This window comes from Hyperolius riggenbachi, chromosome 8, assembly GCF_040937935.1.
Source record: "Hyperolius riggenbachi isolate aHypRig1 chromosome 8, aHypRig1.pri, whole genome shotgun sequence".
Taxonomy (NCBI): Eukaryota; Metazoa; Chordata; class Amphibia; order Anura; family Hyperoliidae; genus Hyperolius; species Hyperolius riggenbachi.
The window spans coordinates 40245289-40258994 of record NC_090653.1 but is presented as its reverse complement, the minus strand read 5'-3'; the positions used below and the strand labels follow the sequence as shown (position 1 = coordinate 40258994).

Here is a 13706-nt window from a genome sequence, read left to right as displayed (position 1 = left end):
AGTGTGCAGTGAATATTAATTAGCCATGTGGCTAGGAACAATAGCGGACTCCTGCAGTGTACTCTGCCGGGAGATTTATCAGTGCTGTGCGCTGGACTGAGTTACATGCTATTGTTACTTGACCCTGTAACTTCTCATTAGCAGCCGAGGGGAGAGCCCCAGAATGCTTTGCAGTATGGTATGCGGCTTGCGTCTTCTTAACCACCCTGGCGTTCTATTTCCCCAGGATTTCCGTGCAAAAAGTGGTTCAATTAATTTCCAATAATTTTCAACCAATTTTTTTTTTGCAATCTTTTTTTTTTTTATATTGAATTCAATACAGGTTATTGTATTGAATTCAATAAAAAAAAAAAGTGTTTGCTGCGAGATTTTGATGATGCTGTGTGACATTGGTGCCATCAACGCCGATCGACGGGGGACATGTGATCGCCAAGGGAGAAGCAAAATCCGTCAAGGGACATGGAAGAAGGCACTGGGGAAGCTATCAGAGGTACGCGGCGAGGGATCAGCATGCCAATGGTGAGTATAAGACCCAGATGTATAGCCAGATGTATTAGCCAGATGTGAAGCCAGGTATAGTTAGCCAGATGTGCAGCCAGGTGTAGTTAGCCAGATGTGCAGCCAGGTATAGTTAGTCAGATGTATTAGCCAGGAATAGTTAGTCAGATGTATTAGCCAGGAATAGTTAGCCAGATGTTTTGCCAGGTATATAGGGAGCAAGATGTTTGCTGGTGTATAGGAGACAGATGTGCAGCCAGGTGTATAGGAGACAGATGTGCAGCCAGGTGTATAGGAGACAGATGTGCAGCCAGGTGTATAGGAGACAGATGTGCAGCCAGGTCTAGGGAGTCATATGTATAGGGAGCTAGGTTTGCGGGTGCCTCTGCCCCCCCAACCCCATTGCCCCCGATGCCCCCTAACTGTGGCCGGGTGTCCCTTCTGGGGGGGGGGGGCTCCCCTTCTGTGCTGGCTGGTAGTGGCCGGCGGGGATCCCCTCTGTGGGGGGGGAATCCCCATACTGTGCGTGTGGGTGGCCGGGTGGCCCTTCTGTGTGTGCATTGGGGGGCAGGTATCATCCTTCTATGGGGGCTAGTCCTGGTCGGTCGGGGACACCCCCTTCTGTGGTGGGGGGGAGGTGGGTGTCCCCATCTATGCGGGCTGTGCAGGGATTCCCCTTCTTTGCCGGCGGGTGGCTGGTGCGGGGATCCTCTCTGTGCGGGGGGCCGGGGGGGGGAGGGATCCCCGTACTGTGCATGCGGGTGACCCTTTTGTGTGTGCGGGGGGGCGGGTATCCCCTTCTATGGGGCTGGTCTTGGCCGGTCGGGGACACCCCCTTCTGTGGTGGGGGGAAGGTGGGTGTCCCCATCTATGTGGGCTGTGGGTGGCCTCTCCCTCCTCTTCCCCCATCCCTCCCTCTCTGTCCCCCCCGATCCCGTGTCTCCCCCCTGTCAGAAGCCCTGCTTTACTCACCTGAGGGCTTTCTCCTGCGCCAGCCGCGATGGACACCCTCCTCCTCCATCGCGAAGTCTCGTGTTCTCTGTAATTACAGTACGCAGCTTGGTGACGTCACCAAGCTGCGTACTGTAATTTACACAGACCGGGACTTCGGCGATGGAGGAGGAGGGTGTCCATCGCGGCTGGCGCAGGAGAAAGCCCTCAGGTGAGTAAAGCAGGGCTTCTGACAGGGGGGAGACACGGGATCGGGGGGGGACAGAGAGGGAGGGATGGGGGAAGAGGAGGGAGAGGCCACCCACAGCCCACATAGATGGGGACACCCACCTTCCCCCCACCACAGAAGGGGGTGTCCCCGACCGGCCAAGACCAGCCCCATAGAAGGGGATACCCGCCCCCCCCCCGCACACACAAAAGGGTCACCCGCATGCACAGTACGGGGATCCCTCCCCCCCCCCCCCCCCGGCCCCCCGCACAGAGAGGATCCCCGCACCAGCCACCCGCCGGCAAAGAAGGGAAATCCCTGCACAGCCCCACACATTCTCTGCCCCGCCAGCTGCACAGGGATTCCCCAGGGTGGCTGGATGCTAGTTCTGCACGCTGTGGGTAGCACAGATCGCTACCCACAGCGTGCTGACAGGCATCCAGCCATCCTGGGGAATCCCTCTGATGAGGGAAAAGTGCAGCCGGCGGGGAAGAGAAACAAGAAATCTCAGCTCGTCAATACCACTTTCAGCAAGTTTTTCCTGGACGAGCTGAGCTCGTCAATACCGCCAGGGTGGTTAAGAGCTTGGGAATAACAGCTTTGCTGATAAGCACACATCAAATGTAAGAGAGATTTTTATCTTCAGTAATGCCTTTTTGGCTTCCTTCTAAACTGTTTAACACAGGAGAATAGAGGTTTAAATTAGCTTTTGTAGCCTGACAGTTACTCTTTAAGGCCATGGCCATAATTTATGATGATCCGGACATTGCCTCTACTGCTGAGCGGAAGCTCAAAACTTTGCGTCAAGGCAAGGATCCTGTAGAAGTCTAAGCAGCTGAGTTCAGGAAGTGGTCTGTGTCAGCTAGGTGGGGGACATTTGCTCTGTTAGACTGTTTTTTATCAGGGTTGTCAGACGCAGTCTCGGATTTGATGTTGGGACACCCTGAACCTAAGTCTATCGATGAGGCAATCGCCTTAGCAGTACGGGTTGATCGGCGATTACGCTATCAGAAACAAACCCGGGGTAAGAGCACTGTAAGGTATGTCTCCTACGCCTCTCCTCCACCCGTGTCACCTCCGCCAGAACCAATGCAAATTGGTCAGTCAAAATTGACACGAGTGGAAAAGAATCGCAGGAAAACTGAACAACTCTGTTTATACTGTGCAGAGGAGGGTCATAGGGTGCAGAATTGTCCCAAGAAGTTGGGAAACGCTGCCGCCTAGGTGTAGTCAGAGGTAATACCCTAGGCGCGCAGTCTTTACCTCTAAATGATAATCGTTTGCTCCTTCCCTGTTCTGTCACATGGGAGTTTCCACTGAAGCTTTTTTAGATTCTGGCTCAGCGGCCAACTTTATGGATTACGAGTTTGCAAAAAAATTGGGGATTCCCCTACTTCCTTTGGACCAGCAGGTTTTGGTCACTGCAGTAGATGACTCTCCTCTGCAAAGTAGACATCCCCTGTCCCGGACCACGGAGTTGGGGTTCAGAGTTGGGGCACTACACAAAGAGAGTCTACAATTTCTGGTCATGCGTATGGCAACATCTACCGTTATTCTTGGCATGCCATGGTTACAACTTCACTCACCTCAGATAGACTGGGTTTCAGGTCAGCTAACGAGCTGGTCTACCCATTGTTATCATCACTGTTTAGCGAAAGTAACCGTGGGTAACACCAAGATCCAAGTTAAAGGTGTGCCAAGCCAATACGCAGAATTTGCAGACGTCTTTTGTCCCAAGTCAGCTGATAAACTTCCCCCCCACCGTACTTTCGACTGTCCCATCGATTTAAGATCTGGTTGTATGCCTCCCAGAGGTCACCTCTATAATCTATCTGGGCCTGAGAAATTGGCAGTGCAGGAGTATATCAAAGAAAATTTGGCTAAAGGTTTCATCCGTTCCTCTCGTTCACCAGCAGGGGCATGATTCTTTTTGTTAAAAAAAAGATGGAGGCCTTCGTCCGTGCATTGATTACCGAGGTTTAAACAAGATTACAGTGAAAAATCGTTCACGCAGGTTACTAATGCCAAGATTTTCTCAAAATTAGATTTAAGAGGTGCGTACAACCTGGTTCGTATCAGGGATGGTGACGAATGGAAGACGGCCTTTAACACACCCGACGGGCACTACGAGTACCTGGTGATGCCCTTCGGGTTGTGTAACGCCCCGGCCGTCTTCCAGGAGTTGATTAATGAGGTGTTCAGGGAGGTGTTGGGGAAGTTTGTCCTAGTGTATCTTGACGATATTTTGATCTTTTCGTCTAATCTCTCAGAACACCGAAAGCATGTCAGATTTGTCCTAAGAAAGTTAAGACAGAATCTGCTTTACGCTAAGCTTGAGAAATGTCTTTTCGAAGTGACCTCTGTTGCCTTCCTGGGGTACATTATCTCTACATCTGGCCTCTCTATGGATCCTGGTAAGGTTTCTGCTGTCTTGGAGTGGCCTCAGCCTGTGGGACTGAAGGCGCTCCAAAGATTTTTGGGCTTTGCCAACTACTACAGGAGGTTTATAAAGGGGTACTCTACTGTGGTCTCGCCCCTCACTAGTCTCACCAAGAAGGGGGCTGATACTTACCACTGGACAGCAGAGGCGCATACTGCTTTTTCCACACTGAAAAAACTGTTCTGTTCTGCACCCATATTGAGACATGTGGATGTCACCTTCCCCTTCATCATGGAGGTGGATGCTTCAGAGGTGGGGGTGGGGGCTGTATTGTCTCAGCGTTCAGGGTTACAAGGTAAACTTCACCCATGCGCCTACTTCTCTCGTAGGTCTTCACCCGCAGAGAAAAACTACGATATAGGCAACCGGGAGCTTTTAGCCATCAAGTTAGCATTTGAGGAATGACGACATTGGCTAGAAGGAGCAGAACACACTATCACAGTTTATACAGATCACACAATTTTTGGGTATATAGAGGGTGCCAAGAGACTTAGCCCCCGTCAGGCCCGGTGGTCTTTGTTCTTCTCGAGATTCAGATTTGTAATCACGTACACCCCTGGTAGTAAAAACGTCAAGGCCGACGCCTTGTCCAGGTGTTTCGAGCCCGAGACGGTACAGCCCTCAGCCCCTGAGACCATTCTACCTCAGAAGGTGGTTTTGGCAGCCACAGAGTCCTGGAAAGATTGGACAGTCACGCTGAGCCCTTACCAACAGGATGTTCCAGAGGGGAAGCCTGATGGGGTTATGTTTGTGCCACTGCCTTTCCGTCTACAACTGTTACAGCTGTTCCATTCTCACAAGAATACTGGTCATCCTGGGGCCACCAGAACTCAGGATTTGTTGGCCAGATGTGCTTGGTGGCCTACATTAGCAACAGACTGTAAGGAGTTTGTAAGAGAGTGTGCAGTGCGTGCTAGGAGTAAACCTTCTCGTCAGGCTCCTGTTGGTACCTTACAACCTTTGCCAGTCCCGAGTGAACCATGGACTCACCTGTCCATGGATTTTGTGGGAGAACTCCTCAGGTCTGAGGGCAAGACGGTCATTTGGGTGGTAGTAGACAGATTCAGTAAGATGGCTCATTTTGTCCCCTTGAAAGGACTCCCTCGGCCCAGGAATTGGCTGATCTTTTCATCCAGCACATTTTCCAGCTGCACGGCATTCCGGAGAATGTAGTGTCAGATCGGGGAGTCCAATTTGTATCTAAGTTTTGGAGAGCTTTTTGCCATCAGCTGGACATGGACCTTGCATTCTCATCAGGCTACCACCCACAGACCAATGGCCAGACCGAGAGAGTTAACCAGGCCCTGGAACAATTTCTTAGATGTTATGTAGCAGATGTGCAATCCGACTGGGTAAAGTTTTTGCCGTTTGCAGAATTTGCGCACAACAACCTGAAGAGTTCTTCCTCAGGGTTTTCTCTATTCCAGGTAGTGTCGGGAAGGTCACCCAAGTTTGCCCCATTGCCAGTGGCATCTACACCATTCCCGGCCCTGGAGGATTGGCAGAGGGCTTTAAAAGAAACTTGGGGAAAGCCTTCCAGACCCAGAAAAAACAGGCAGACAAGAGGCGGTCCGTAGAGTGGAAATTCTCTCCAGGGGACTTGGTGTGGGTGTCCACTCGGCATTTGGCTCTGAAACAATTGTCACCCAAATTGGGCCCTAGATTCATAGGACCTTTTCCAGTGACCAAAAAGATTAATAATGTCACTTATGCAATTGATCTCCCAGCCAGCATGCGAGGTGTGAGATCATTTCATGTGTCTCTGCTAAAGCCGGCAGTGCACGTGGATTCCCTTCCCCCCCCCCCCCCCCCCCTGTGTTGGTTGATGACCAACCTGAATATGAGATTGAAAAGATTTTGGACTCCCGCTTAGTGCAGAATTCCGTGCAGTATCTGGTTCACTGGAAGGGATATGGTGTGGAGGAAAGAACTTGGGTGCCAGATTGTCGCATGCATGCGGTAGAATTAAAGAAGGAGTTTCGTGACGCACATCCTGGGAAGCCTGGTGGGAAGTGTCCGGAGTCCACTCCTCGAGAAGGGGGGGGTTACTGTAAAGGATCGCGGAGATGCCGCCGCGCGGTCTGGCAGCGGGGCGGCTGTCTCCGCGTTCAGACCGGCGGTTTCCGTACAGCAGCATGCGTCTGGTTTGTCTGAGCCTTCTAGTGCACACAGATGGAGAGCTACGCGCGCGCGCTGGGAGGCAGGACCTTTATGCCAGGAGGAGAGGGATCAGCTGATCGGGTTGGTCAGCTGATCCCAGAGTGGACTGTCATTGGCTGAGTGGCGCTGAGGAGTGCTGCACTATATATAGATCTCGCCGTTCAGTCTCAAGTTGTCTGCTGTTGCGAATACATGCGTGTTAGCACTCAGACCATAGTCAGATCCCACAGTGTGTTAGAACCAGGTGGACCTGGGAATTCACACTGAGCCAGATTACTCTTGTGTTATTACTGTGTTATACTTTAGACCAGTTCCAGGGTGTTGTGACCAAGGACCACACACCCAAGCTTAGGGATACTGTGTCATCGATGTGTTATACTTTAGACCAGTTCCAGGGTGTTGTGACCAAGGACCTCACACCCAAGCTTAGGGATACTGTGTCATTACTGTGTTATACTTTAGACCAGTTCCAGGGTGTTGTGACCAAGGACCTCACACCCAAGCCTAGAGATACTGTGTCATTGCTGTGTTATACTTTAGACCAGTTCCTGGGTGTTGAGACCACGGACCTCACACTCTAGTCTAGGCCTTTGCTTATATGTTATGACCCTTTGCTCTTTAGACCTCTCTCTTGTCTTCTGATTCGGTACCTTTGCATATCTGCCTACCTGTTGCCAAACCCTGCCTGTACCTGGTTACCGAATCAGCCTTCTGTCTTTGTACCTTATCTGCTCGTGTGTTGCCGACCCGGCCTGAACGACTCTTCTGGCTGTCACTCTTCCCTTGAGTGTCAGTCTGTCTGTACTACCTGTGACACGACCTTGCTAGTGTCAGGTAGCTGCAGAGACCTCCTGTTACTCAGAGAGGTCTCTCTGCAGTCCAGCCAGGGGCTCTATCCCTTTGGAGTCCTTTGGCTGCAGTAAAGTCTGATTCCCAGTATTACAGGGAATCACTGGATTGCTAGTTATCTCTATCCCCTTTCCCAGGAGATAGTCCCTGCTCTCCCAAGGGCCACCTGCTCCTCAGGTGGTCTGTGCTCCTTTGTTATCATCATGTCCCGCCCCACGGGAGACAGCTTACTGTTGCACCAAACACTTACACGTTACCAGGTGTCCAGAGGTTAGTCTTACTTGCATTATTGGTGATTCTGCAGATCATCAATAATCGGGTATATATCTGTATTGTTGGTGATACTGCAGATCACCAATAATCAGATTCTCTCTGGTTGCTGACACCAATCGTTACAATTCCTCTCTCGTCATTAAAATCCAGGATACCACACCTTGATCTAAGAGCCTGGATAACAAAAGGTATAAAATGGATTAATGATTTACTGATAAATCAGTCTCTTAAGGTAGCCGTACACTGGTCGATTTGCCATCAGATTCGACCAACAGATAGATCACTCTCTGATCGAATCTGATCAGAGAAGGATCGTATGGCTACCTTTACTGCAAACAGATTGTGAACTGATTTCAGCCTGAAACCGTTCACAATCTGTGGTGGTGGTGCTGCCGCTGCTCCCCCCCCCCCCCCCTCCGCATACATTACCTGCTCCGCCGGCGCGACTGCCCCGGTCACCGCTGCTCCATCTCCGCGCTGGTCTGCTCTGGTCTCCGGCATGCTTCACTTCTTCCTGCCCGGCAGGAAGTTTAAACAGTAGAGCGCCCTCTACTGTTTAAACTTCCTGCCGGGCAGGAGGAAGTGAAGCATGCCGGACCCGGAGACCAGACCAGAGCGGAGACGGAGCAGCGGTGACCGGGGGCAGTCGCGCCGGCGGAGCAGGTAATGTATGCGGGCTCTATATCGTCGGGCACTCGAACGCCGCTAGCGACGCGCTCCCTACCTGCGGGCGATCGACGGTAATTTTCCGCACGGATCGATCGACGAGCTCGGATGGGATAGATCAAAATTTAGCGTGTAGCACGAACGATGTGACAGCAGATTCAATCCCAGTGATCGAATCTGCTGTCGATCGGCGGGGAATCGGCCTAGTGTATGGCCAGCTTTAATTCATTTCACAGCTTAAAAACCCAATACGGCATTCCAGACACAGCCAAATATTCTTACCTACAAATTTCACACTTGCATAAGTCATCACCTCTAAAATACATAAAATTCCCACCTAATATATTGGAAACTATTTCCCAAACATCAAATAAACATGAAGGAAACATCTCAGTTTGGTACAAATACTTTGCTAAAAAAAATCCTTTAAACCTCTACTAAAATTTGCTAGGACATGGGAATATGACCTACAGTCTTCAATCACCCCACAAAAACTAAAGACAGCTCTCCTCCACACTAAAAAATACTCTAAATGCATCACACATACAGAAACATAAAAAAATCCTATATAAGTGGTTTTTATATTAGTCTTCTCTCCAGTTTATCCAGACCTATGATGCTATACAAATTGTTAGAGAACTTTTGATTAGGGTTTAAAGTTCCCTTGTAATAGGCACTAATGTATATCACTTATACAAGACGTTATTATTTCTTGGAATAATACTACACTCTCCTTATTGTGTAGGAGGATAATGTCATCTTCTCCTCCTAATATCTTATATTCTTCTTATTGTAATTGCTACCTTGATTTGGCTTGTTTCTTTCTAAATCAGTTACTGTTGTACGTTTTAAAAAATGTTTAATAAAAATCTATTGAACAAAAAAAAAAAAAGCTCCCAGGTGCGTTGATGTGGCGTGAAAGGTAAAATGAAAGTCTATTTTTACCTTTGGAAAACGCAAACTATTGACATTGTGTCAAAACGCCAGAAATCAGCTCTGGTGTGAAAGAGCCCTCACCAATTTTGTATATTGGTGTATTCCATTTGTCTGTATTATTATGTACCCTATGTTTGTTTCTTACTTTGTACAGCACCACAGAATATGTTGGTGCTTTATACATCAATAATAATACTAATAATAAAGTTCTTTAACCATTTATTTTTATCTACATTTAGGTTCTGGTGTCTCGTTCAGGCCTACAATTAACATAAAAATGTTTACTACTGCTTCACTATTTCTTCTGGTGGCATTTTCGGCCCTGCAGGCCTTGGGAAACCCTATAATGTTACAGAGTAAGTCCCTGTTTTCTTACTTGATAATGTAAAGCTTGAGAGTATGATAATATTTATGCATAAGTGGTCATCATGCCTTTTGCTTGTGGTGCGAGCAGATTTTTGGTCAGATGAACAAGAAAAAAACGCACATCTTAGTATGTGGGTGCTGGTTCAGAATTCCCAGGCAGCATAAATCCTGTATTCGAAGGAGGAGTCCGCAGACAATCTTTCAGGAACAAAATGAAGGTTTTGTTGTTCCATCACACACACATGCAATTTTCATTTGACTGAAAGGGTTGACGATCGTTTTGGGGCCAATAGGGTCCCCTTTGTCAAGACATAAGGCAAAAGAAACATGTTTCTTCAAAATCTCTATCTGCTTTTAAACTAAAATGTCATATCATCAGTGGCATTTAGTAACAAGTAACAAAAGTTATTATTAATCAGATTTATATAGTGCTAAAATATTAGGCAGCACTGTACAATAAATAAGGCTACAGACAATGATAATAGGGGTGACAGAACACACAATACAGGTAATAAGGTACACAATGCCAGATCATGCACCGGACTAGTAGTTCTAGTCCCATGTTAATCTGTGGGCAGGATGCATGATCAGGTAAAATACAAAAAGGAAGGCCCTGCCAATGGCTTACAATGTATAGGGAGAGGGTGGTGACACGATGAGAAGGGGGCTGGATCGAGAGGTTCCATGATGGTCTGTCTAAGATGGGATGTGTTCAGCAATCAAACTGAGGTTATCAAACAGAGGCAGTTACATTGGTGTGCTGCCGAACTGTGTTGAATTGCTGGTGTATTCTGGTTAACTCGATTGTTCCAGCCTTAAAATTGCTGCCCTTTAAAAAGCGTACTCAGCTCATATGTCATCCAAGCTGACTTGTGGCCTTCATTATATAGCCAGGGCAAATGTCTAATCGGGACAGCTGAGCGTGGATAAGGATATTAGGCAGCAGGGGGTGGTCTCTATGCATACATCATATAAGGGCACCAGAAAAAAAGGGCGCGGGGTACAGCCGATATTTTAAGATATTGCCTATAACAATATTCTTTATAATTTCTTCATCTTTATCTGAAATAGAATTATAAATATGTTAAAATAACGGTAATAAAATCGCAGAATATCATCTATAACAGTGAAAACGAAAATATATTTACAGTATAATAAAACATTACACAGAACCCTCCCTCTACCGATGCCTAACCCTAAGATGCTCTCTGGCAGTGCCTAACCCTAAGACCCCCCCTGGTGATGCCTAACCCCAAGACTACAACCCCCCACCCCCGTGGTGCCAAATCCAAATCCAAAAAAGCTTTATTGGCAGGAACAAATACATTTAGCATTGACAAAGCAAAACAAAGCATTAACATGGGGAGGGAGTTGTGGGAATAAGGGAAGGATATAGGGGGTTGGGGAATATAGTCCATAGGTGTGTGGAGGAGGTAGGGGACAGTATGGGGGTGCTGAGATATATGGTCCATAGGGGGGTATTGGGGGTATACAGTCCATGTGGTATCATGTTCCTCTCAGTTGGTGGCAGGCTATGACGTATCAGGCTGCTATTTGCACGGTTGTTTCTTCCTCCCCCAGTAGGATGTAGAGTTTCCTCTCCTCATCTGTGGAGGTAAAATCATGGATCTGGTCAGAGAGTCTCTGGAAGTGAACAGTCCTCACAGGTGCATATTTGCTGCAGTGTAGCAGGAAGTGGGCCTCATCCTCCAGGACCCCCTGGTCACATTGTCTGCACAGTCTCTCCTCCCGGGGCTTCCATGTCTGTCTGTGGCGCCCTGTCTCTATCTCCTGGCTGTGGGCGCTCGCAGACGGTACAGACTCAGGGTCTGTCTGTCTTTGTGGTGGTGTAGCCTCTCCCTCTGTAGTGATTGGTAGACAGTGAGTTTCTGGGAGTTCTTTATGTCACTTCTCCATTCCTCTAGGTATCGGTCCTTGCAGCTTTCTATAGTCCCTTTTATTTGGGCTTTTGTCAGCCTGTGTTGGTGGTCTTGGCTGGGCTGGCTGCTGATGCTTTGCTTGAGAGCGCGTGGTATGGCCTCCCCTCCCTGGCTCAGTGAGGCTTTAAGGTGGTAAGTGCTGGGGCTGCTGCTCTGTATATGCGCCCAGTATGAGAATGCCCTCTGATGGTTAGTCAACCATAGTGGAAATCTGCCTAGCTCTGCCCGGCAGGCTGAGTTCGAAGTGCTGCGATGGACTTGCAGAAGATACTTGCAGAACTCTAGATGGAAGATTTCTGTTGAGCTGGAGTGCCATTTTGATTGGTTAGGGTAGGTAGGGTGCCTAACTCTAAGACCCCTCTGGTGCGGTGGTGCCTAACTCTTAGACTCCCCTAGTGATGCCTAACCCTAAGACCCCCCCTGTTGGTGTTTAGCCCCAAGACCACCCTGGTGGGGCCTGCTCCGAGACACACCCCCTCCCCCGGTGGTGCCTAACCTCAAGAATCCCCCCCTGATGGTGCCTATCCCTATTCCCTAAGACCCCCCTGGTGATGCCTAAGACCCCCCCTGGTGGTACCTAACCCCAAGACTTCCCCCCTGGTGGTGCCTAACCCTAAGACCCTAGTGGTGATGCCTAATCCAAATTCCATCCCCCATGGTGTCTAACGCTAAAATACCCCCTTCTTGAGGCCTAACCCTAAAAAAACCCCTTTCTCTGCTGCAAATAACATGAATACAAAGAGTGATATATTACTAAGATAATAAAGTTCAAAATGATAATTTACAATATTATAATTCTCAAAACGAATTTCAAAATGATATTTATCTAAACACTAATTCACAAAGCGAAAAATTTCGATTGGACAGGCCCAGCACCCGCTATCTATCAGGCAGCTAAATTTTGCATTAGCGCCTATGGGGCGCCCAAATAGTCCATTAGCCCCCCCGGCGCCAAATTTCCTGATTCCATTCTCTACAAATGCAATCAATCAGGGTGTAAGGCTAACAGACCCTGTTTGAAGTTACAGATAAGCCACCAGGTAATAGATGTGAAACAAGTGAGGCCAGAAATACAAACAGCAGTAATGAAAATCACTATAAAACCCTGCAATTGGTAAATATGAGAAAAGCAGATCACATCACATGGAATGGGACATACACAGGCAATGCTCGTAAAATGCAGTTAGTTGTCAGATTCATGTGCATTAAGATCGAATGGGACATACATAGGCATAAGCGATCGAAGCAGGAAAAAAGGGCACAGGAGCCCTTATAGAAAAAATGGGGCCGTTGTAGGTGCCTATGATAAAAGCTGCATTAAGGGCAAATTTGAGCGCATGGCGGCGGCCTCAGGGCACCCAATTTTACCAATTTTGCTTCCACAAAGTCGCGATATGCGGCTATGAAGGTTAATTTGGATGCCCAATTACCGGCAAGAGAGAACAGTTTTTTCCCATGCAGGCTTGTGGACACAAATGGCTTGTAGATACTTATATTGTGGCTTTGCATAGCAGGCCCTCCACATAGGGGCACTCAAAGTTACCTTCAAAGCCACATTTTGCAGGGGGGGGGGGGGGGGGGGGTAGGTTTAGGCACCACCGGGGCAGGTGAGGGGTAGGCACCACCAGGAGGGTTAGGGTTAGAAACCACAAGGGCGGAGGGGTTAGGGTTAGGCACCACCAGAGGGAGCTAGATTTAGGCACCACCAGGGGTGTTAGGTACCACAGGGGGCTTGGGGTAGGCACCGCCAGGGGGGATTTTAGGGTTAGGCAGGCCCAGATTATCCACCAGGCATCAGAAGCAGTAGCTTGGGGCCCCATTCGGAGTATGAGGGGCCCCATCGGGACTGCAGATCCGGCCTTTGGGCCTGGAACAGGAGGGGGCACAGCACATGAAGGCGGAGCAGCGTTGGGCACAGAGTGGCGGGGAGGGGGGCAGCCTCCCCCCTAACTCACCTGGGCTCTCCCTTCCGCGCTTCCACCTCGGCAGCAAGCAGGAATTACTCACCTTTCCTGGATCCAGGCGCCAGAGCTCTGCATGCCGCTGGTCTGGTCTTCTCCGTTGTCCAATGCCACTCTCACTGTACTTTCTGATTAGCGGATTAGCCTTGTACACTTCATATTAAATTTGGCTGAATTAACTGATTTAGTATACCACTGACTCCAAAAACAGTCATAACATTAAAAGTCAAAATGTGTTACTCAATTTGGAATTCCTCGTCAAGCATTAATGTCTATTTTAAGAAATTATTTTTTTCTAATGTAATTCCGTGCCTCTGGAATCATCCACCCTTCCCCACCTACAGCAGAGGTCGTCAACTTTGGCTGTTACCTGACTTCCCCCCAATCCCAGGAACCCCTGTGTTGGTCCTACGTCACTGCCTTCCTCCCCAACCATCTATTCTGGAAGGAGGTCAGTG

The 13706-nt window shown here is 48.7% G+C and overlaps 1 protein-coding gene across 12 annotated transcripts in view; it reads left to right on the top strand.

Moving 5' to 3' along the window:
- LOC137528094 (uncharacterized) overlaps nucleotides 1-13706 on the top strand; it is a 115977-nt gene that overhangs the window by 25871 nt on the left and 76400 nt on the right. For all 12 annotated transcript variants that reach the window (XM_068249360.1, XM_068249368.1, XM_068249369.1 and 9 more), the window contains exon 2: nucleotides 9221-9337. In XM_068249360.1, the coding sequence (XP_068105461.1) occupies nucleotides 9221-9337 (117 nt within the window). The remainder of the gene's footprint in view (nucleotides 1-9220; nucleotides 9338-13706) is intronic.